This window comes from Astatotilapia calliptera, chromosome 9 (genome assembly GCF_900246225.1).
Source record: "Astatotilapia calliptera chromosome 9, fAstCal1.2, whole genome shotgun sequence".
Lineage (NCBI taxonomy): Eukaryota > Metazoa > Chordata > Actinopteri > Cichliformes > Cichlidae > Astatotilapia > Astatotilapia calliptera.
In genome coordinates this window covers 10,497,133-10,522,202 of record NC_039310.1, presented here as the reverse complement: position 1 = coordinate 10,522,202, position 25,070 = coordinate 10,497,133, and the positions used below count along the sequence as shown (strand labels likewise).

Sequence of the window (25,070 nt, the reverse complement as noted above, 5' to 3'; positions counted from 1 at the left end):
TGGATTCATTAGTACTGTCATTACACAGTCAATAAATAACTCTTAATACCAATGCAGTATTGCTTTTGCATCATCAGGCACAATATGAAACATAAAGACTTCAGTCAGATTTTAAAAAGAAAATCAAAAATCAAGAGTGCTCCACTCCAGCAGCCAGTTTCTTGCTGCAATGAAGCAAAACAAAAACCCAAAAAACAGAGAAAAAAACACAAAGTTCACATCCTTCTGTCTTATGTTAGGGAAGGGTTGCACAAACTCAACCCTTCCCTAACATAAGACATCTCCTTCAGAAGTTCTTTTGTGTTCTGCCTACAAGAAAAAAAAACTTTGTACTGCATCCTCACTGAGTACAGATTTTTATTCTGGTTTGTTTGTTTTTCTTTTTCTTTTATATGGTGCAATTCTAAAACAAGGACATTTGACTTCAGAAAAAGTAACTTCTGGCTTCGTCTTCTCTTCTTTAGTGCTGGCAGGCTGACTTTATCTGCAAACAGGGAGGCAGAGAAGAGTAGGCTTGAGAGGTATAAGAGGATTTGGGCTCTGCTGCCAAGGTCTCTTCAAAGTGTCCCTGGCATACTGATGCGCAGGTCTGAACGGAGTAGACCTGACTGGCACAGGGTTTGGAGTTAGCCGACAGACTTGATTAAACTGTCTGCTTGGGGAAGACAGGAAGAAAATGAAAGAAAAACACATGAGGATTTGAGGGTTGTGGGGGTTGAGGAGCAGGGTATGCTGAGTGGCCCTAGGAATCAGGGGGTTGGTTAGGAGCAGCCCATACGTCTACAAAATGCCTGCTGTCTGCTCCTAATGGGAACTCACTTCTCGAGCAGGGAGGCCCAGTGAGAGAACGTAGCCAGACACTGCTCAAATCTCATCCTCTGTATCTTCAGCAGTCACTTCCTTCAATTTTGCACTGTCTAGCATAGAGAGCAATGGTGATAGTCGGGTGATTGCTGCGAAACACATCCCACACTGTTATCAAAGGAATATGTAATCTATCAAGCATTGTATGCCCCCCAAAAGTATAAGTGTTTATGAGGACAGCTGGCTCAGTCTGCAAAATCAAATCATGTAGTACAATGTGTAGGTTTAATTTGCAGCCCGTTTATACCCTCTTGAACTTCCTATCAATGTCATGAGCATCCTCTTCTTCAGTTTACAAGAAAAGCCAAGGCCACTTTTCTTGTTTGTTTTTGAGTGTTTTCAGAAGGTTAGTGTGTAAAAGTGTTAGCTGCTAGAAAAGCATAGTTTGCTATTATACTATATCTAAAATAAATTGGAAAAGTAAAATTAAAGGGAATCCAATATGCATACCTTGGCTCCCTCTTTGCCAGCAGCACCTGGAAGACCCTGCTCTCCAGGTGGGCCAGGAGGTCCAGGGTGGCCTCTCTCACCGACGGGACCAGTTTCTCCTGTGGGTCCCTAAGATGTTATCACGCATTTGGATTTACAGGTCAACGTATGAAAATGACCACAAATCAGTAAGTTACATTTAGAAAATAAGTAATGAAAGGTTGAATTTCACAGCTGTTTTTTAACTTTTCTATTTTCGTAACCTTCTTTAAAATGTGCCATATAAATAAAGCTTATCAGTTTTCACTTATAATTTACGCCAGTACAGTAGAGCTCAAAGCCAGTAGGTGTCCAAGATCCAACTGAGTAAATGATGACCTATCTACTGTATATGAGCAATTATGTGTTTTCTTTTAATTGCCCACAGTACTTCTTGTTGGAATAAAATTGTAAAATAGAAGAATTTGATCCACAGCACTACGAATACAGCACTTACTTTATATCACCTTCTGCTTTGCTGTTTGTTTAGTAATATATGTATTTGCCTCTTCTGTATATCTCCTCTTACCTGGGGCCCAACAACACCTCCTGGTCCTGGAGGACCGGTCTTTCCTTGGAAACCCTGAAAAAAGAAAAGAGAGAGAGTATGAAACCTTATTTATACAAGTTACAGCAGCATTGGAGACATAAATCGTATCTATTCAAGCCCATGTGCAGCAATTACTGTGATATTATTTATGATGATGAGCAGGGATTTACTATATGTTTGGGTCTGACGTTTCCTTGATTCTGGAACAAGAGTTTTTCAGCTTCTATCTACAGTCAAGGATATATTGTTTTGCAATACAGTGCAGGGTAGTAAATAACTAGAGTTATATGTACAGTTGTTTAATATGTTGTATATCTTAATGTCTATGTGGACATTAAGTCTATGCAATAAGCTTTACAGCTTTTTTTGCTTGCAGTCCAAAGTAGACATGAAAAGGAAGGGTCACACAACATACGCCTCTTCTTTAAACCAAACCAGGCAATAAAGACACTCAGACAATAAAGTGGGGTACCTGTACTTGGATGCTGTAATTAAGATTTGAAAATAACACAACAACAGACAACAGATTTGACATGACGTTTTCATTTGTTTGCTATGAGAGTGATGGATTTCTACATGAGGAATAAAAATGTGCAAAATTATGAACATTTTAGCTTCTAAGTCCTGTCCTTCTTCTTACACTGGGCTTTGGTCGCTAACAGAACACGTCACTCTTAGACTGCAGGCTAACTCGTGGTTCATAGTGTATATAAAAGCCTTCAACTTTCATGCCCCTCTTCTGTGGAACCAGCTCCTAGTCTGGACTTAGGAGACAGCCACACCCTGCACTTTTAAGATTAGGCTTCAAACTTTCCCTTTTCGATTTTGCATATAGTTACCCTTAAACATCCCTTAGTTATATACGCTGCATTTAATCATTAGTTATTATTAATCTCTGGCTCTCTTCCACAGTGTATCTATTGTCCTGTCTTCCTCCCCTCACCCCTACTGGTCAGAGCAGATAGCTGCCCCTCCCTGAGCCTGATTCCGATAAAGGTTTCTTTCTGTTAAAAGGGACCTCCTATGGTCCCTTGAGCAAGCACCAACTCATCTGATTGTTGGGGTTTTTCTTGAATTTAATTTGAAATCTTTAATAAAATACTGACTTTATGTCATTGAGGTGACATAAAACTCCTGTCATGTTGTGTATCAATGTGTAACTAGCCAACTTCAAAGCCAGCAGTATAATAGTGTAGCTGCTCTACTACTACTGCATACAGCGTTAAGTGTACAAGTCACCATTAAGTTATATGTTCTCTGGGAGAATACAGACCAGTTAGTTGTAGTTAACTTTTAAGTTTACATTCACAGCATATGGCTGATTTACATTGAAGTACTCCCTGTGGATACGTTTAAGCACATTTAAACAGCAAAACAGGACGTGCCAAAAAAGATCCAAGTTCAGAATTCCCGAGCATTGAATCCGACAGTGCAGTACAAATCCGATGAACTTCTGTCTTCAGGGAGAGGAACAATCCAATCCACATTGACCAGAGTCCAAGTGCACTCCAGTATATTCCTGAAATACTAATTAAACAGTTTTCTTAAAACACACTATTAAGTGTACTGATACAAGCAGATAAAGAATGGTATCTTCTACCTGTATCACAGCTGTAATAAGGCTACACACTTGTAGACAGTGAACAGTGTACAGCTTAATTAAGCTTCCTGAGAGTTACTGAGAAGCAAACAAGTACAACCCCAGGATCAGCACAAGAGGAGCGTTAGATGAAATCAGCTTTTTCTATTGGATCCCTCATTCTCTGGCCTTTTCTATAACCTGTACACACTGAGGTATTACAATCGCAGCACATTTGATTTGCAACTTATTATCCTATAACTAAACAAAGTTTCAAATGCAAACTTCTTACAAAGTCAGTACTGAAAGACTTATGACTCCAGGCCTATTGATCACTATGTGCTGTGATTTATGATGATGTATTTTTTAAAGGAAGCCCTCAAGCCAGGCTGCTGCAGCATCGGCTTAGAGACACCGGCTCAAATCTTTATTTGCACTTACTTAAATGTAACTTGCATTTCTGATGATGTGCATCTATGAGCATCTTTATTGCTGTTTGGAGCCCACTCATCAGCACATAAACACCTTAATGAAGACTACTATTGGGGCCTGAATTACAGAAAAGGCAGGGAAGCACTTGTGTGTGTTGTATTATATTATCTAAGGGAAAGAGGCAGATGGAAAAGGAAGCTTTGATAAAGGCAAAGTCAAGCTTTTAGTAGAATCATTGTCCTCCGAGCCTCGTCAAACCATGGTGCACTGATGCATACCAAGCGCAGAGGAATCGAAAAGCGGGGGATTCTAACTTCATTTGATCGAATCTTACTCCGCTTTGTTTTTTTATTGTTGTTATCTATGTGCCAATTCAGCCATTTTTCATTTAGCTCATGCACATTTTGGAACAATAAACAAACAATACAAATAAAAAAGCAACAAACTGTTTTATCCTGCTGCAACAAATATTATGCTGGCTTAGTTATCTGTAAGGTGTTATTGTTAGACAGTAGGCAGTGATACACAAGTAAACCTTAGTGGAACTAAACAGTCAAGGCTTAGCATCTATTCATTGGATATTTGCAAATATGCCAAAGTAACAATAAGATAGAAACTCCATCAGAAGTGGATGGCTTTACCTCGACGGTGTCTGTGTGTATTCTGTCTGTGTGAATAAAGACCAGCTGAGCAGCAGACTCAGGCAGTATTCACAAGGGCTTTCTCTTTTAGAGTTTGCTTTACGAAATGGGTCTGCACCTCTGGCATCCCACTGAGATGTTGTGCCAACGATTTCATCGTTATCTACTGCATATGAAAGCACTATACATATGCTTATGTATAATAATATAATAATAAGTCTTGTTTTGAAGTAGTTTAAATGTAGAAAGCTAAAAAAAAGCCAATATGTATAATTCTTAGATCATGCTGGGTTTAAGTTCAACGTGAGGTCTGTAACGTTCATACAAGATATTGCAATTACTCACTGTTTCTCCGCGCTGGCCAGGGTGTCCGGGCAGCCCATCCTTGCCAGGTGGTCCCTGTCAGGTAGAAAACAAGACATACATTCACCAGTTTTTTCATTCAAAGTTTTTTTTCTAAGCAACAAGTTTTATTACTACAATTTTGTGCAAATGGTTTGTGGGCAGTGTAAACATAATATTGAGAAAGGAAAAACCCTTGAATATCTCGAAGTAGTTGAATGGCATGAAAATAGGCTCAGGGCTAGAGTTTTTTTGTTTATTTTTGTGTGAAATAAACATCGTTACGGGCTGAGACGTGAGAGCCAGCTATGAATGTAACCGGAATCAATAGGTGGAAATTACCACTTGTCTCCTGCCTTGACTGGGTAGTGAGAAAATGAGCTCTGCTTCAATAACAGTTAGAGTAATGACCTCTGAACAGAATTAGGGATATTGCTATGTATTACTACACCCTATGAATTCTTCAAATTGAATCAATTGTGACTTCTAATGTTTGAAAACAGGCTATTTTGCTATTGCAACACCGAGGAAGGGTAAATAAAGTAAGAGATTAGACACAGAGCCTTGCAAAACCACAAAGCCTCAGTGTAGATGCTTTTTTAGTCTGAGAGACCAAGTGGCTTTCTTCTGTTCCAAGGATGGAGAAATACTTACAGGGGGGCCTTTTGGTCCAGGGAAACCTACTGGTCCCTGTGGTCCTTGAGGTCCCTGCAATCAACACACGGTCAAATTAAGGTTATGACATTATGCAAAAAGGCAAAACAAAACCTAAAAGTGAAAAAGTGTCAGGCTCTGGGATTGCTTATGGCTAATTTCGAAACAAGGTTGGAGAAGTGGAGCTTTTCGAATTGAAAAACTAGCCTCACCCTGAGGTGAGTAACTGTGCCTCAGGTCATAAATGATATGATGTGACTACTGGTAAGACTCGCCTCACTTTCTAACCACACAGAAAAGTAGTGAGAGTAAAAGTGTATCTGGAGTTTTTCTTTGCAATGATTTATTTGTCCAGCTAACCTTAAAATTTCAGTAGCATGGATATTTTTTTGAAATCCAATATTATATTGTTATAAAGATAACTTCAAAAAAAGTCCCTATCTGATCTGACTAAATCAAGCAGACAACATCACAGGGAGGATTATAATCATGGCAATAATAATAAGCCAAAAATACCTTTTGAATTCTCCAAGTTCATCAACATAAACATTAACTCCAAATAAACTTTGTTGTATCCTAATATATTACTTTTCATTGTTGTAGAAAAGACCAGGGGGACCTCAGCTTATATAATTAATGAGGGGTTGAAACCAGCTAAAAGCTAAACTGCATGTTAAAAAAATCAGGGTAATGACTAAAAGCTGTTATACAAATAGTATCTTAATTACTTAAGGGGGGAAAAGTGTCTTGGCCACCCACAATGTTACAAATAGAGACATTCATATTGTGGGGTTGTGTATCAGAGTCTGTAGAGTCAAATATGCTAAAGAAGGATTTCAGTTACTTTACATTATTGAGGTAACAAGTGTTTTATTTAAGGAGATTAAACATAAATCGATGAAACATCTAATACAAGTTTAATTTTCTGCAGTCTAATAAAAGCTTCAAAGCTGACTCCATCATTTAAGGTTATCTTTTAATCATCCTTATTCATCAGATTCAAATTTATTTCACCTCACTTGTCCATGTTCATAGGAGTTTAACAAAAGAGGATGTTCATACTGTTACAGAGTTCATGACACTACATCTCAGATAGCTTAAATATCAAAGAACTGTTGACAGCAGTCCATTAATATCTGCTTCAATCACTGTGCCATTACTGTATTAGATCAGTAAAAAAGAAAACTTTAAGTCTGTGAAAGCATATCTATGATAAACATTTACCTTTGAGACTGAAAAAACGATTTTATGACTGATTAATGATGAAATCCCTGTACCTAGCCGAGGACAAGTAGGAGCAACATGTGCCATTATTTCATTTCTGTTGTTACCAACTTTCAACTTTCAGGAAAGAGGCTCAGTTTTCCCGATCAACTAAAATTCATCACACTGTGTCAGTACAAATAGTGCTGGTAGGTAAATGCTAATGGAAACAGAGCATTTGCTGCAGGTGCTTAACAGCCTTCCTTCTTTCAGGCCTTCACTAAATCAAGCCAATGTTTCTCATTTCTTTGATACACAACAAAATCAAATTCCACTAAAACGGCACTAGAAACCTAACAAAATCTAATGAAAGTTATTAAATAAGGTGTCACTGCTGGGAATCTCTTTTTGTGCAGCAACTGCACACTGTTTCCTTTCCTTTGTTTTGCTGAGTAAGCCACCCAGCACTAAACATCTAGTTTTGAAGCGCTTTCTTTCCTTTCTTTCCTCCTTTCCTTTCGGAGTGTCAGTTTGAAATGCAGCAAAGGAGCAATTTACTTTATTGCAATGCTGGGAGCCAAGTGATAGGGTGAAAAAACACAAAACAAAAATGCTGCTGTCTGTAGGAACAGTGATATAGCATTAAGGCAAAATCCCAGCTGACAACAACGTATAGAACAGAAGTCTTATTATAATATTATATGATGCCTGAATTACCCCTCATTAAAAATGAAACAAACGATTTATCGATTGATTAACTAATTTCTTAATTATTATTTATCCTCCTGTTGAACTAGAAAAGTAAAAGTAAGGCACAGCCATCATTTTAGTAGATGCTAGAGATCTACTGGGAAGAAAAAAAGCATATAGGTTAGCATCTTTTCTTACTATTTATCTTTAATGCTTAGAATCCAGTTTGATGAGATAGACCTAATACCAACAATTACAAGTATATTTCTAATGCAAGGACAACAAAAACAAACTGGTATGGACCTAAACCTTGTGTGCTTTTAAAATGCATAACAGCTACTGCAGGCTCAGTGTGTTGGACTTACTCTCTCACCAGGTGGGCCAGGAGGACCGTCGTTGCCTGCTGTGCCCTTCAGCACACAAAAACAAATCATCATCAGCTCAAATTTAAAAAAAAAAAAGCAGCTCTATTTAATTATGTGACAAAGTAGCAATTTAATTGAAAAGTCTTGACTCTTTGTGAGTAGTGTTTTGTTGTAACGGCTATAGCATCAGGACCTTGGGTCCAGGTTTTCCTGTTGGACCTCTGGCTCCTCGAGCGCCCCTGGGACCCTAAAGAGAGAGAGAGACAAAGTCATGTTAAGCACACGACTTTATGGCAACAACAGTCTAGTTCAACAGCTATAATATATGCACATAATTTGACTGGAAGAATAATTTAAACGATTCAACAATGTTTACACTAATAGCCCATTAATCACAAAAAATATGGCGTGAACAGGACCTACCGTCGGACCTCTTTGTCCTCGCGGACCAGATTTGCCAGCAGTGCCCTGTTAGGTAACAAAAAAATTAAAAAAGGCTTAAGCACAGATTCTGCTCGTCTGTCCTCATCCAGCATTAATCCACTTAACATATGAAACCCCATTAACATGTGTTCCACACAAAGCATCTCTTCTACATCGAGCAACAACCAGAGAACAGTGTGTTCCCTGTTCAAGCAGGGAACACACTGTAGTGACTCATTATTTCCTTTTAACTGATAAATAAACAATAATTTGTAATTACAGGACACAGTGCAATGTCATTTACCTGTATGGGCCTACTAAGAAAACCTTGAATTTAAACTGTGATCCCATTAATAAATGTAAACGGCTCATATGGAAATATAAATAAAGAGTACAGGAGTTATGTTCATTGAAAGCAAAGAATTTTTAAGTAACTATTTGGCTTCTCACATTAGAAGAGAAATTTTGACTTTGGCTGGATTGCTTTATTTCACAAAATAACCTCTGTGTGCCAAATAAAGCTGTTAGATGGACCTGGCTTTGGTCAAATAATACAGTTTAAAGTATCCACTTAATAAAAGATTTTTAAGCCAATTTATTTAATAACTTTTTATACTTTTAATAATCTTTATATTAAAGTGGATTTCAAACTAATACTCTCTCCCACTACCTCCACCTTTAATAAAACGAATGGTGTTGAGCTGGGGATATCTGGCTTACTGCACACGTCAGTGGTGAACGTGCAAATATGAAAACTCAAACAGCATCTCAGCAACTCTCCAAAACTGCGTGAGTGCAACTCTTTTTCAAGCCAAGAAATGAGGCCATGGGCTCAATGAAAGCACAATTGTTTCCGCACCTTTTGTTCTCTCCCTGACATTGATTTCGCTGCTGTTATTCATTTATTTATTTATTTATTTATTTTTGTGCCGAGTCACCGTGCAGATGCTTTGTAATGGGAATCAATTTTCTTTTGTGCTGGACCGTGATGTCGTGGTGATTTTCATACACAAAAACTTAATGCATGTGTTTTCTTACCCTGCCTCCTTTCTCGCCATTGGCTCCGGGGAATCCAGGGAAACCGCTTGAGCCCTGTCGACAGGAGGTAGATATGTCGTGGAGGGAAAGTACAGAAACACAAGAGAAGCTGTGAGGGTCAGCACATGCATAATAATTAAAGCTCATCCTGTATTTATCTGCACTGCTGTTGCATGTCATCTTCAGTTACTTTTACACTGTTAACCCCACGCTCCTGTCAAATAGCCTGAATCTAGAGTTTGAAACATAAGGGGGTTAAAAAAAGCTGTTCCTTATCTATACTGCACTATACTTCTTGTTAAAGAACATTTTCTCAGTCCATATAAAATAATTGACACACTGAAACAAGAAGAGGGAAACTTTACAACATGGCACAAAATATCTTTAAACACGAGACAAAGTGACATTTTCTGTAATCATACTGTGAACAGGGGGATTTTTTTTAAAAAGCTTACCTATTCTGCAGAGCCTCAAATGTTGCATTGGAGACATTCAACAAAAATTGAATCCATGGCAAACTTTACCTCCGTAAAGCAATAACACTAAAATTTTGCACTGCCAAAATAAAGCTGTGTTGTTTACTCATTTAGGGAATTATAGCCTTGTTAGTGACACCTTATTAAAAAGTGATGCCAATTTTTTTAAAATATTTTTTTGAAAAATAACTAAAAAAAATAAAAATAACCAGCGTGCTATAATATGGGATGTTTGTCAGCTGCGTTATTTCCGAGTAACCTGGCAAACCCGATGACTTGAAGTACCACAGCCAACAAAGTAAACCACCATTTAATATTTGTTATCTATTATTATCCAAGAAAAACACCAACAAAAAAACTTGATTTTTACAAACGTACCTTAGGTCCTTGTCTTCCAGGATAACCTGGCAATCCTGGGACACCCAGTTTACCCTGAGAGACATTAACACCACAAGTAAGCACAGGAATACAATTTTAGCACAACTGCAGTCAGAGCTATGTTACCTTTTCTCCAGCAAGACCAAGAGGACCAGATTCACCAGGGGGCCCAGCTCTGCCTTTAGGACCCTCAGGACCATCCTCTCCACGGGACCCAATCAAACCAATTTCACCCTACAATCAACAAATATATAACAACATATCTTAATTTTCCATCCAAATAGTAAAGATTCAACTAAATGTTGAGTCATCAGTGTTTTTTTTTCAGTCAAGCTCCTCACCCGGTCTCCTTTGATTCCCATGTCCCCCTTGAAACCCGGGAAACCGTCCTCACCCTGAAATGAGAGAAGTTAGTGAATTTTCTGGCATTTTTGGGGTTAATTTACTATATTCTTGCTAAAAGCATTGTTTAACTGTCTGAAATTGATTATTTTTTCTAAGAAACTCCCTGAAACTTTTTTTTAAAAGTTATTTTTTGAAAATCTTTTAAAGCTTCAGCCTTCTTAGGTTCACTGTGTAAATCACAGGATTGACAGTGCTATCTGCTGGTCAGATAGTGGAATAGCACCTGCATGGAAACGTAAAGCTGTTGACATTTTCATCCTCTACATTTGCAGCAGTGCCCATTCACTTTTATTTGTGACTGTTTATATACCGATGTACCAAATTAGAAAACATTATATAATTTGCTCTAGTTTTAAAGACACAAGACACTCAGTATATCTACAATACACCGAATGATGCTCGGGTTTATTGACTTTGTGAATAAATGGACTGAAGGACACGATTGAGTTCATCCAAACTTATTACTCTTTTCTTTGAAACTTTCACTTGTCCATGTTTTCAACTCTCTGATGCATAATGCAGTACTGAGCACGTCTGTTGCCACCAACTCGCATCGCAAAGACCACACGCACACACCTCAAGAAAAGCACATCCTTTATTCATAACAAACGCTTTCTCCTCGAGGTTTTGGCTTTTGGATCTCTTGCTATAAATAATTCAATAAAAAATGATATGAATACCTGTCATTGTAGTAAGAACAACATCTCTCAGTCAGATAATGGATTTTTTTTACAGTGACACAGCTGTATTGATCTTGAATAAAAGTTATGCCTATCTATATATAAAAAATATTAGTTTAAATTCTACATGGATACATGCACAGTTCAACACTTCAGAAACTGCTTGGAGTTGATTGTAGTGGGTTTTCAAAAATATTCTAGAGCATGACAGCTTTACATTCAACAGTGGATCGAGGGTCACTTTAAGAAAGTCTCCGTCTTTGCTGAAGAAGGCTATCGACTGACCTCTACATTCAGGCTCCAGCAGCTGTCCACTCCAGCTCAAAGGACTCAAACCAAAGCTGGGAGTGCTGGTAAACAGCCACTGTTGGAAAGGTCCTGCCTGTGACGTTCAACTATCTACTAGCTGTTCCCAAACATTATTTTTGATGCCTTCAGTTTTATCACAAGATGAAGTTTAGACTGACAGTCTGCAATTCACTATGCCAACTTCCTTAACAGAAACCAAGGGAGTTATCCCATTGAACTGACTCCCATTTGGTTCTTTACTTTGACTTTAGCAATACATTATGTATAATTATTAAGCTATTTTTGTTTATATTTTATATAAAAAAAATTGTGTAAAATAATATATATATTTTAAAAAGACATATATACCTTCTCTCCCTTTGATCCCTTGAGACCACGGACACCATCTGCACCCTGTAGGACAGAAGCCAGAGATTAGAATGATGACAATGATGTCTAGCAGGACAAACTCCTGTAGAATAATAAAAAGCGTTTGGACAATCAAATTTGCCTCATCAAACATCATACCTTAACACCACGAGGCCCAGGATAACCAATGGGACCCTGTGGGCCTGATGGACCCTGGAGCAAAGAAAGAGTTTATGATTACTGGGGCTAACGCTTAGCAGATAAATGCAGATGGCATTAATAATAACTTGTAATTACATATTTAAATACCCGATTAGTGTCAATTTAAGATGGTTCGCCATTACAATTGCATCGTAAACAATCAGTGTTGGTCAATTATTGAACCAAGCTAAACTGTAATATTAAATACTGGCACAACATAAGCTCAGTTAACAAAAGGTTATGTGATCTGAATATGAATAACAATTAAAAAGTGAATGAATGAATAAATGAACAAATGAACAAAATAAAAAAATAAATAAAAATAAGATAAAATTCTGTGACTTCAAAACACCTACTTGGGCTCCTTTCTCTCCAGGTGGCCCCTCCTTACCAGGATGACCCTGCAAAACAAAACAAAGACATCACAACATGGTTAAAACTTGCAAAACTATTGAACTTAGTGAATGCTGTGACCTAATGTGTGTCACTGAGCTACGTGATGCAACCGTTTATGATGTTGAAGCAACTTCACAAAAAAGAACCCCAGCGTTTCTTTCTGAATTCATATTAAGATCAATTTCTAGCTTTTGTGTTGTCCTTCAAACACATGGCAAACCAACAAAAGAGTTACTATTTCAGAGCAAAGCTGAATTGTAGTGCATTCACACAATGCTGCATTAATTATAAGGGTAAACTTGTGTGCTCTATGGTGCTTTTTTGCAAACAATAGCATAGTATATTAGCAGATATACTACAAGTACAAGTTTTTCTAGTAATAATATTAAATTAGATATTTGTGTGATGGCCACTGATGAAGTAAGGTTTATCGTACAGACAGACAGGTTGCCCACAAACATAATGGATCCTTTGGCCTCTGACATCCCGATCTGAAGTGTGACATTGAGGTAGAGGGCTGTAAATCACCAGGCTCTGGCGCCTGAGGCCAGCTAAGGCTGTCTGCCTGTTGAACTTACACACCTCTCCAAGTAAGGGCAGTGAAGGAGGTATGACATGAACAACTACGGGTCGAAATAACAAATCCCGTAGGCTATTTATCAAATTTCTGGTGATGGAAAATGCCACGAGAGATGTCTGAGGTACAGTTCTGCCATGTTGCACAAAAAGGATTAAATAAAAATCAAAATATTGTCCATGTGCATTTTTTGAAGCACATAGCTTGCACAACAACTTCATTTATAGTCTCAAATGCATATGAGATATTTCAAGAAAAACAAACAAACAAAAAATCGGGCCATTTCCAAAAATCATTACCAACAGACTGAAGGTATAACACAAATAAGTCAAGGAGTCACTGTATATGTGTGCATCTGTGTGTGCGCTGTCTGTTTTCTTAGCAATCTACTTTCCACTTGGTGGGTTTATGCAGAGGATTCAATAGAGAATACTGTTGTTTCAGGTCATTTGAATGAATGGTTCTTATTTTACGGTATAAGCTTTTTATTTTTTCTGCTTTCACAACTTCTGATAACTTGCAGGTGAGACGTGTGAGACGAATATTCTCAAAACCACCTCCACATGTAAATTTTCAATCTGTGTGAGTTATGGCCACCACAATTTTACAATGTTCCAGACATGGTTCCTGACTTTTAAGGGGAAGCATGTAACTAATTTAACTTGGGTTTTGGTTTGATTTTTTATTAATGACTGCACTTTTTGTTTGCATACTTAAGAACAATTTTTAGCAAAATGTCCATTTCATCTACTCAGCACCCATAGTTAAATTCTTAATCTATGGGAACTAAAACTTCCCTTTATTTTTGCAAAACAAATAAAGGAAAGGCTCTCAAAGTGGATTGTCCACAAACTAAACTTTGCATGTCTATTGTTTCGCTAATCCTCAATGATCTCGTAAGTACTTTAGCTGTGCAGCTATCTTTGAACTTGGTGGTTATATAAAAGTGCACAATTTCCCCATATTTAAACGGCAGTACTAAACTACTACTAATACTAGTACAAAATAAAAAGTAAAAAATAGCACCCACAATTTTAGTGAATATTAAATGAGTAAAGTGGTGTTAGATTATCTTTTTTGTGGGATATGTATGTATGTAATATTGATATACAGTATGCATGTGTTTAGGTCACAAGAGCACTCACAGGGGGCCCATCAGCTCCAGGTAATCCAGGCAACCCCGACCTGCCCTGAGGTCCCTGCATGAGGAAAAGAAAAAGACAGATTTAAAAAAACGTCCAGGATTCTTATGAAGGTCACGTGCAGGTTCAAATAAGCTAAATGCAACTTTTTGACTTTAGCATAGATTCTTAGTTTTGATGAAAGAAAACTCAAGGAAAAAGAAATTCTATCATAAACAAAAAATAAATAAACTGAATTTAAATTTTAAATTGTAGTTAGATAAATGCAACTAAGCTTCCTTAACAAAGAGACATGACAAAGAAGCATGCAGTACATAGCATACTTAGCATGAATCTTGCTAACCTGCAGATACCAAATTTGCCTTATTTTGCCAAATAATGCAAAAGTTACATCAAATCATGGGTCTTTATATCTTATATCAAATACAGTTTACTGATTCGGCAACTTAATAATTCCTCGCACAAGACTACGTTTTTTTGTACCAACAAACATTTCATTCACCAGGTACAAACCGTAATGCTTTAATAATAAGCTTTCAAATAATGAAGACAGAAATAAACACACTTTTTCTCCAGGTGGTCCAATGGAGCCTTGAGGACCAGGAAGACCCTGCAAAACAAGAGACAGATAGAGATGAGAGTCGATATAGCAACAACAGGCATGCTCAAACACATGCGCAAGCTGGATAAACTGAAGCATTTGTTGGAGCTGTAAATAGTTTAGCTGGTAAAGAAATGTTAAGCCTGTGTGTTTAAGTGTGCTTGTTCTTTCTAAGTGGGGTATATTGGTCCTTAGCATTCTTGCAAATCCTTAAATATTTGTTTATGTGCTCCCATATATGCATTTCTGAGTCCCTACCTGCCATTGCCCTTTATATTTGTTGGTTTGGTTGTGTTTCTGTCCTTGTTTCCCATGCTTTTGTCTTCATGTCTTTCAGCATTAGTTATTTATCTTTTGGTTACTTTCCGTTGTACTGTGAAAGTTCGTCTTCCCATTTGTCTTGTATTTTTACTTCCCACCTTTGCTCCTTTGCCTTCTATGCCTGACAGTCGGCCCATGTGCCCTTTTCCCCACTTGTGTGTCATTTTTTAAACCAATGCTCAGTGTATACAGAGGCTACAAGCAAACTGTCAAACTTGCTTAGGAAGAATCCTAACAGAGGGAAGTGACACAGAATCTCTCTGAGTGGCAGCCATAATAACCCTTAATAAAAACTGGATGAATTTTCTAATGACTAAGGAAAGGTGCTCCAGTGATTCTTTCATCCCCTCCTTCAGCAGTAGATAGACTAGACCAATCCTTTTATGAAGTGAAAGGAGATAATGCCCTCCCATTATTCATAGCGACATAATACATGAACATCATTAACTGCAATGAGCATCACTGACATGTGACAGCTAAATGTTCATTAGTAGTGCCGTTTCTATTTGATGCCAAAACGTGCTGATAAAATTTGAACCTTCAGTGAGAGGTGACCTCTCCGGTGAACGTTATTTGTATTTAATGATGAGTCCGAATTCCGTCCTTTGTAACAAAGTGATATTTTTCACTGATTTCTCTCTTTCATAAGACCTGCATGTAACAGCACAGTAACACTGCATGAGGCATCTAAGATGTATTTTGTGTAGTCCATCTTTGAGACACTGTTTCACCACATCAACAACATCCGCTGCCACATTATTAAGCTGTCTGAGATTCTCTGAGCGCTGCACTTCTCTTTTCCTAGGTCCTTATGAATTCTGCCTCACACTTTTCTTTGACCTCATAATGTTTTCCACTGAAGCACAACATAACACTATCTGATATGTGCTTATATATTTATGTGTGTGTATGTGTGGGTGTGTGTCAGCTTGAAGCAACAGTTGTAGAAGCTTTGCAGGAAGACAATGAAAACCAAACCAAACAAATAGTTTTTCTCCTAAGATAAGTCCATGGAAAATATCCCTGCACTGCACTTGTCTTTGCTTGTTTCAGGTGCAGAGATGACACCTCGTGATTGATTCGTTCACCTGTGTCCCAGGGATTCCCTGCTGCCCGGGTGGGCCTGGCTCTCCTTGAGGTCCCTGAAAAAAAAAGAAGACTGTCAAAACTAGACAAGAAACATTATTCCCGGAGCAACTCTCACAAATACAGTGCAGTTGAATTACACCCAGTGTGGCACTGTTAACAGGTGTGCTCTGTCGCCAGGACTATTTACTCTCCAGATCACAAAGAAAAAACAATGATATCTCAGGGGATAAGTTACAGAAGAGTTTAATTAACTAATTGAAATATTTTGGTATGCCTACTTTTCCCAATCTGCTTCATATACTCCAATCTGGAATATAGCTGCCTTTTTACTGAGCTTAATGTATTTTACTTTGGTTACAAAAGCAAAGTCCAAAAAATTCCACTCTTTCCTAAAATACCGCAGCATGTTTACTTAGGAGTCCAGGACAGAAATAAATGAAAGAGAGGCTATACTCTTGGTGGACATTTAATTCTCAAAAGCAGCAAAACTTATTAATAACACATTTCTGTAAGTTGTTGTTATTTATATATATTTATCTTAACATAATGTAACTTTTAACACATCTTTAAGATATAATGATCACAGCAGACTCACAACTGAGCACTGAACCTTTGATCTCACAGCTGTGCATTCTACAACCTAAAAGTTAACTTTAACAATGCGCACTGAGTAAAAGCATCTGTATAGTTCAGCCCAGGGTCTGAAGATCTGCAGCACTAAAAGCTGATATGGTCACATGTTGGTGACTATAATAATGAGGAAGCTGTGTTTGTACCATGTTTCCTTTTGGACCTTGAGGACCATCAACTCCAGCAACACCCTGCAGAGGACACATTAAACAAGACTCGTGACCGATCATATTAATTGCAGGCAGTGATACTACATGGGGACATGGTAAAAGTCAGAGTACGTACAGGTGATCCAGGGGGTCCTGGAGGACCACGAGGTCCCAGCAAACCTCTTGGACCCTATGAGGAACAAACGAGTTCAAGTAAACTGAGAATTGTTTTATGGTCATAATATTCATGAATAATTGTCAGAGGGGCACTACTGCCCCTGCTGGATGCTTGTGTTAGCTTTTTTAAATGACTTAAGGAAGATCATGTTGCAGCTTGTTGTAATTTCATAGATCTGGGATGGCATGATATAATAAAACCAGGAGCCTTACACTCTCTCCAGCTAATCCTCGAGGCCCAATCTCTCCATCCTCGCCCTGAGGGAAGAAACAGACATAATCAGAGAAAATGAAATATAATGATCTTTACTGAACTTTTAGCGTTTATCATATTAATTCAAATAAACCAGACCAGGAAGTAAACAGTGGCATCTTGCATTATATATTAGTAATCATCACTTTTAATTTTAGGTGCTCAAAATCCTCTATCAGTTACAGCTTATGTTAAACCACTGCAAACATAACTGAATGCACCAACAGCCAGGAGTTGGTTAAGGTAGTTTCATAAGAAGAAAAGGTTAGACACAACCTCCCCTCGTTCCCAGTTCCCAGTCTCAACCCAGCTGCTGCTGCCTGAGGGCTGAGCTGGTGAAGCACATCTGATCTAAATAAGTATGTTGGTGATGCATCTCAGCTGAGTGCAGGTATTTGTGAGATAAAAGAGGAAGCATTTACTCTCTGTCCATCCTCTCCAGGGGCACCTGGGGGTCCCATTGGTCCTGGTTCTCCCTAAGAAAAAGAAGAAAGAGATCAGAAAGACACACAGGTTGAGGTTAATATCTCACATTATGATGTTCTTTTATTTATTTTGTAGAATTTTCTAGTTGGAGCTTTTAATTTGAAAACTACATTAGTGTCCTTTCAAACACTGGTTACTTTTTTGTTTCTTCATCCTTGCATACTAAACACATTATGTTTTCACTTCCTGCTGCATCTCACTATACTGTAAAAGCCTTCATACCAAACCTTTGATGCTATAAACCATTGCTCGGAATGAAACAAATACGACATCATAACACAGATTTCGAATAACCAGGTGACAGGCAGGATGTCGTACTCGACAGTGATTTCATTGGTAATTTTTCAATGTACAAACCAATTACCGAGCTTCAGTGCGTGATTAATGCAGGTACATTAGTGGAAGCCATGTAGCAAATTATAAATTGTTAATCCATTTTCCCCTCTTGGCATAACAGTTCTTCACTCAGCACACTGAAATTTAAGGATGTTACTCAACATGATCTTAGAAAGATACTGAAATTCCAAACTACATCACCCACTACAGCCAACTAAAAGAGATCCAAGATATCCAAACCTTTGGTTATTATTGTAATCTAAGACGGCTAATCCTGTATAACTGAGAGAGTTTGTTTTAATGCCAGTTTTGTGACTTATCACACGAGGAAGCAGTGTTTTGTTCACCTGCTCAAAAACATCTAGAGTTGTTTCTCGGGCAAACGATGCTCTGTTTTATATTTACTCTCAGTGGATAAATCTCACAGCTATTCTAAATCAGAGAGCTCTGCAAAAGGAGCAGACTGCACATGATTTAACGTATGAAGTGCCATATTATGCTCACCCTGTGTCCTTTTTCACCAGGCAGCCCAGGAAGTCCATCAAATCCTCTGTCACCCTGTAAGGAAACAGTACGCAATATTACAAAAGCAATCTTTATATGGACAAGAGCACTTCCACTATTTGCTCTTTTCTAGTGAAATAAACTTTAAATGTTATGTAGCAGCATTTGTACCTTAGAACCTGATTCTCCAGGCATCCCACGGGCACCATCAGCTCCAGCACGACCCTTAAAACAGAAGCGAGATTAAAAATATGAACACAGATTTTGATACCGCGGAGACGTTCAGAACATAACTATGGGATTCTAGATAAGTAAGATAATATTTTTTTTTTGTTATATCTGCTTTAAAAACACGCACTTTTCTATTTTGTATTTTAGTATCAGTCTCCTTTTTCATTTCTGTAGAAAACTACCAGCGACTACGTTCTATTTATATCATCAGATAAAATGTCAATATTTGTTTTTTCATTTAGATTTACTCTTCCTGTGAACCAGTTGGCTTCCTGGATGTTGCAAATTCTTACCGATAGATGAAGAAAATGAGTATTTGTTTGGTTGTTATAATCAGTAAATAATGAATTAAAACCAAAGAATATGTTTATTTTTCAGATTTGACTCATTTTTGAAGGGCAGCTTACATTTCTCTTATTAACTCTATCTCCTCCTTGCCTCACTAGTTTTTAGGGAAAACGTTAGAAATGACAGTGCAAGATACATTTCATCCACTGCATCCATACATAACTAGCTTGCATACTGTTTATTTAATTAAGCAATATTTAATCACATTTTGTGACATTAAAATCAGCTAAGGTCCTGCATTTTAATTAAGCTTGTATTACTAACTTGCAAATGACTGGTTTATGTTTATTAGTATCCAATTAGGTCACGATGTTTGGCCCTGCAGAGGGACTGAACCGTGACACTAATTGCACCCTACATTCATAGTCAGTGTTAATGTTTTGGCATTTTCAGACAGATTAACTGCCCAGCCATTGATCCGAGGATTGGAGGGACCACAGGCCTTTAAGCACATCTCAAGCAATTGTTTGTTGGAGTGGAAATAAGCTTCTCAGCTACTGAGGAGAGACGACAAGTACAAACAACCACACAACAAACACAGAGGCATGCAAGCACACACACACACACACACACACACTGCAGTGCGAGTGCTGGAGGTGAGTGAGTTCACTCACCCGCTTGCCTGCCTTGCCAGGCTGCCCTGGGGGACCTTGGGTGCCACGAGGACCCTGTAAAAGCACATGAGGACCAGTTTGGTGATCAGCAGCACTATTTGTTTCTCAGTTTGTGTGAAATGTTTTCACTCATTCATTAAGTCATAACTTATCCCTCACCTGAGGACCAGGGTCTCCACTTTCACCTTTCAATCCAGAAATGCCAGGTGGACCCTAAAGTAAGAGAACACAAACCAAGCATGCTTATATATACACATCTTTTCAAGCTTTTTTCACAGTTTCCTTCAGGAAAGATTATGGAAAACAGTTCTTTAAAAAAACAGCAGATGGCGACATTTTACAGCACTCAAACCATATACCAATGCTCATCAAAATAAACATCACTGCACCGATTATTTTTAAGCACAAATTGGCACATATGATATTATAAACTGCAAGACACTCCTATCAGATTTTTGAATCATGGATTATATCCACCTGGCTTAAACGCTGATCTTTATTTGCTGCAAACAATCAGCTTCTAAACGCTTTGTGCCAAGTTAGAGTTCAAACTTATTTGCAAGACTAGCCTGATAGCTCCAGGTCTAGCTGGCACCAGAGGCCTAAGATTACACATACAGGTACAGTGATAGATCGGTGTTTTATCTGGCATTCATCTCTGGGCAAGTCTTTTGTAGGGTCTTTTCCTGGAGATAAGCTGTGGATCTTGTATCAACAAGCCCAAGAAAAAAAAAGTTTGCCCAGTTGCAATATGTAAAGCAGCTGTTAACATGTGTGTTTTTCCTCTGTTTCACTGAGCAACAAAAAAAACGTACTACTCTGTATTTGATTGTACTTTCTTCTAGTACCAACAGTACAAAGAAAAATGCACAAGCAACAAAAGAAGATATTTTATAATCCAATCTAATAAAACACTGCATTTTTAAAAATATGCATTTGATTAACTTGATCTTGAATACTTGTTCCAGATATATACAATGGCTGTAAATGACAACTTTAATGAATACAATAAACACAAAACTATGAATAATAAACATATTTAGAGATTGAAGAGCTGTGTTGCAGCATAAATTCCACAGGATAAATTCTCACTCACCACTGGCCCCGATCTTCCCGTCAAACCCATTGGCCCAGGGGGTCCTCTCATAGCCAGCTGCAGGTATGGGCACAGACAAGAGCAAGGTCAAATTTCACTGAGGCAAAAAAAACATTCATAATACTTTTTGCAAACTGCATAAACAGCACATGACGCATATCTTTATGCATTTTTCAGAATTTTCCTTCCCATTTTACATATTTTGATAGTCTGTTTTCTAGTATCCTGGCATGTCTGCACTTAATAATCCTTTTTTTTGGTCTTGGTTAAGAAAGTTGTGGCGCTGCTCACACTACATGATCACTACATCCTATTCTGAGATGCCTCTCATCTGGACTGCAGTAAACATTCTTTATCATCCTCCAGTTGCTGTCTCATTGTGATGACTTTAACATTTAATAATCAGATTTAGCAATTATTCGGTTTACCTGTTCAGTTATTGGGTCTAAAGTGAATTGTCTCTTTTTCTAAGTGCCCATCTCCTCTTCCACAAAGATGCAAAGACTACACCTGTTTCTTAGCCCACCCACAGACGCTGAGCCCCTGAAGTATTTTTAACAGTCTCTCCTGCCTGTCCACCTGTTCAAAGTGGCCTTTTCATGCTGTTGCTCTTTAGCCCACTCGGCATGTCTCCTTTTAGCCCCACAAGGACAACAAAATGCAGCACAACCCCTCCTCACCAAAATGCTGTCTCTGTCTTCCTTCCCCTCCTTTCCCCCTACAGCTCTATGTAGCCAGCAAGAGGGGGTAGGGGTTTGTCCACAGCCTTTTGGTTTCCCTGTGGCTTTTAAAATGTTGTTTCTACTTACTCTAGCCTGTGAAAGGATCGCCTGCGCCTGGGCTTCTTGGGCCGACACCACTGGACCCTTCTCACCATCCCCGCCGAAACGGAACTGTTGGACACACACAGACAGCGCATTTTGTTCAGCTCACTCTGTCATCACTACGCAATATCCTAAAAATGATCTTGGTTATGGATATATGATAAGTTTGGATGGAATGTAGTTCTGCTGTATGAGCACTTACTGGAAGCATCAGCATGGTACCAGGGGGCCCCGGCAAACCGTCAGCACCAGGCAGACCAGGGCGTCCAGGAGGACCCTGTGATACAGAAGAGGCAAAAAATTATTAATAGCATCAACATTGAAAACAAATTATGGCACGTGAAAAAAGTGTAAAAAATACATTTCCATAGCTGGTTATGTTTATAACATCTAACCATTAGCAAATCAGTTGTGGCAAAAGCTCTCTGGCAGTTTCCTGTGGACTTTGTCACATCTTTGTTGCCACTGTCGCCAAAGTGCTTGCTCATAGGGGGTCATAGGATTGTTGGGTTTTTCTCTGTATCTATTATTGTGCGATCTACTGGAAAAATATAAAGCGCCTTGAAGCGACTTTTGTTGTGATTTGGCGCTATAGAAATAAAATTGAATTGAATGGAATTGAATCTTTGTATGTACTACCATTTATATTTTGGCTGAATTCAAGAATTTATGATGGTACAGATCGCTAAAATGACTCAAACACGAGGGGGTGGAAAGCAAATTTATACAAAATGTAAAAACATAATTATCTATATGCTCTGCACTTTCATCAGTGCACCCTGTGACTCTGTATGTGTGTGTGTTGACACTTAAACAAAATGATTGCCTTTACTAATTTGCTGGGTGTTTATATATCTCTCTGTCGATCTATAGATTTTAACTAAACTGCATAGTTCATGTTCAGATTAAGGCTCTGGTCAAAGATGGGTTACACTGACCCTCACTGAGTACTTTTTTCCTCTTCCCAGATTACAGCCCTGTTTGACATTTTTTACATTTTCTGTCCATCTGTAACTACATAATAAGTATCTTTATCTGAGCTACAAAATTACAATTTTTACCCGACACACTGATGTAGCTAGTGTGGCTGTAATCATGTGTCTGTGTATGTGTGTGTCATCACGGCAAAAAGGCAGACGCGCAGATACCTGCTATACCAGGATTCACAGCAATTTGCTGCGTGTTTGTTTGTCCATATGTCTGTAGACAGGCTGTGTCATGACAGCATCAAAACTATACTATTTACATTCGGGACACTGTTTAGGTGTATAGATGGCAACAAGAAGATGTCAACTTTACAATATATATAGACTAGTTTGATGTTGGACACACAAAACTACTGAATCTCTACTCAGGTGATTTATTACTTTTTTTGCTCCTTTTTAGTTTAAGTTTTAATCTTATATTGTGCTATTTCTATTCATATCATTAACATAAATGCTTAATTGCACAGATACTAGGAGTGTCCATCGGTGAGCAACACAACCATCTGCAATTCAAAACTAACAACCTTTTTTCCATCTTTTCTTTTTAGCCGTATTTGTGCACATGTGTGAGCGTGCAGCAGAACTGTGGAACAGTTGGTTTTAAGACTTTTATAACAATACTTTACATCTCAGGTATAGTCTCACTCACCTTGGCTATTGCTGCTTATGCTAATGATGAGCAGCAAGGAAGTGAAAATAACAGCTCAAGACTATTTCTGTCTACTGACAATAATCTATTAATACACTTTCAAGTGCACTGTTGTAGAAATGAATGACTGTCAGAGTTTGAATGTGCTAAAACTTGCTTTTAACCATTCTTACAACAAGAAGTTTAATTTCAGTGAACTGTGTGTAGCACAAGTAATGCCCCCAAGATCACTAGTGTTTGATATTCATATTAACTTTTAATGGTAAGCTACACACAGTTCATTCAGTATTATTCTCAATGCAGTTTTCAATGCAATTAGTGTGCTATAAAATTTCTATTCCTCACACTGCCTTCCTTTCACATATAAAACACTGACATAGATCGTTATTCTTCAACGCGTAAATGAAGTCTACCAATAAATGAACCTATAACAAAATAATTTCACTAATTCGGAGTGTCTATTAAGCTGTCCAGACATTCATTTTCTGAAAGAGTATAACCGGAAAGAACATAGTTGAATTCAGAATTCAGAGTAAATCCACATAAAAAACTATGAGCTTGGAGACATAAATGATAAACCTACCCTGTCCCCAGGATCTCCAGAGGTGCCTGGGGGTCCTTGTAGGCCTGCTGGTCCTGGAAGACCCTGAATAAGCAAAACAAAGTTAGCAGACCAACGGAGTGTCAACTCAGGAAATTCTGACAAGAGTTGATAATTTCGCATAATTAGGTCTCTTTTTTTCCCAAAAAAATATACTCACTGCTGGGCCGGGGGGTCCTGGTGGTCCTTCAATTAGCATGCCCTTAAAATACAAGCAAAGTGTTTATCACCGCAAATAGTGGGATATGCAAAAGCAGTATCATAGATAAGTTCCAGATTAGATAATAATAGGAAAAAATTGTGTTCTGGAGATGTTTAGATAGCACTGCAATGGGATCTTTAAAGAAGTATATAAATAAAACTGTGGTTTGGGTTTGTCACTATTTCGTTTGGGTTTAATATGATTTAAAGTTCTAATAAAAGTGAGACTGCTCGCTCTGAGAATAACATTTTTCTAAAAAATATGTGTACCAGGAAAGTGATAATAAGTCATAATATTTGGACAATTATCGACTTTTTGGAGCTTACAGGTTCAATCACAGCCGGCTCGCCCTTCTCTCCCTTCTGTCCAAAGCCTGCTACGGAACCAGCGACCTGCAGTTAAGCAAGAAAAGTGGAGGCAGTTTTATAAATGTAAAGCTAAACCATGGAGCAGTTATTCTCCACAGGTACAAATAGCACTAGACTAAGTAAATCATGGATAATACAAAGCGAGACATTAACAAACACTAACAAAGAAGAAGGGTAATCCTCATGAGCGACAACGGACCTCTGCATGCTTGAAATGGAGTCATGCTGTCATTGCATCGTCACTGAGCAGTGTGGTTAATAAATGATCACCAAATATAACATACCAGCGGTTATCTATGTAAATTTAGTATATTTTATTTCCCATTATTTTTCCAACATTGCAATTTAGCAAATACACATGAGTAGCTGAACATAACAAATGTATAATATGAGTAAGTTCTTCCTTATGGAGGTGGAGAAGGTGTGGTGAGATTAGAAGGTGCA

The 25,070-nt window shown here is 38.1% G+C and overlaps 1 protein-coding gene across 4 annotated transcripts in view; it reads right to left on the bottom strand.

The window, feature by feature from the left end:
* col11a1a (collagen, type XI, alpha 1a) overlaps window positions 1–25,070 on the bottom strand; it is a 68,762-nt gene that overhangs the window by 24,439 nt on the left and 19,253 nt on the right. For all 4 annotated transcript variants that reach the window (XM_026179229.1, XM_026179227.1, XM_026179226.1 and 1 more), the window contains 31 exons: window positions 24,585–24,650; window positions 24,217–24,258; window positions 24,039–24,101; window positions 22,023–22,097; window positions 21,806–21,889; window positions 20,997–21,053; window positions 20,060–20,113; window positions 19,901–19,954; window positions 18,879–18,932; window positions 18,708–18,761; window positions 17,804–17,857; window positions 17,342–17,386; window positions 17,088–17,141; window positions 16,949–16,993; window positions 16,172–16,225; window positions 14,727–14,771; window positions 14,165–14,218; window positions 12,403–12,447; window positions 12,005–12,058; window positions 11,846–11,890; window positions 10,445–10,498; window positions 10,230–10,337; window positions 10,104–10,157; window positions 9,250–9,303; window positions 8,212–8,256; window positions 7,982–8,035; window positions 7,789–7,833; window positions 5,531–5,584; window positions 4,880–4,933; window positions 1,862–1,915; window positions 1,315–1,422 (listed from right to left, as the gene is read on the bottom strand). In XM_026179229.1, coding sequence (XP_026035014.1) covers window positions 1,315–1,422; window positions 1,862–1,915; window positions 4,880–4,933; window positions 5,531–5,584; window positions 7,789–7,833; window positions 7,982–8,035; window positions 8,212–8,256; window positions 9,250–9,303; window positions 10,104–10,157; window positions 10,230–10,337; window positions 10,445–10,498; window positions 11,846–11,890; window positions 12,005–12,058; window positions 12,403–12,447; window positions 14,165–14,218; window positions 14,727–14,771; window positions 16,172–16,225; window positions 16,949–16,993; window positions 17,088–17,141; window positions 17,342–17,386; window positions 17,804–17,857; window positions 18,708–18,761; window positions 18,879–18,932; window positions 19,901–19,954; window positions 20,060–20,113; window positions 20,997–21,053; window positions 21,806–21,889; window positions 22,023–22,097; window positions 24,039–24,101; window positions 24,217–24,258; window positions 24,585–24,650 — 1,782 coding nt within the window. The remainder of the gene's footprint in view (window positions 1–1,314; window positions 1,423–1,861; window positions 1,916–4,879; window positions 4,934–5,530; window positions 5,585–7,788; window positions 7,834–7,981; window positions 8,036–8,211; window positions 8,257–9,249; window positions 9,304–10,103; window positions 10,158–10,229; window positions 10,338–10,444; window positions 10,499–11,845; window positions 11,891–12,004; window positions 12,059–12,402; window positions 12,448–14,164; window positions 14,219–14,726; window positions 14,772–16,171; window positions 16,226–16,948; window positions 16,994–17,087; window positions 17,142–17,341; window positions 17,387–17,803; window positions 17,858–18,707; window positions 18,762–18,878; window positions 18,933–19,900; window positions 19,955–20,059; window positions 20,114–20,996; window positions 21,054–21,805; window positions 21,890–22,022; window positions 22,098–24,038; window positions 24,102–24,216; window positions 24,259–24,584; window positions 24,651–25,070) is intronic.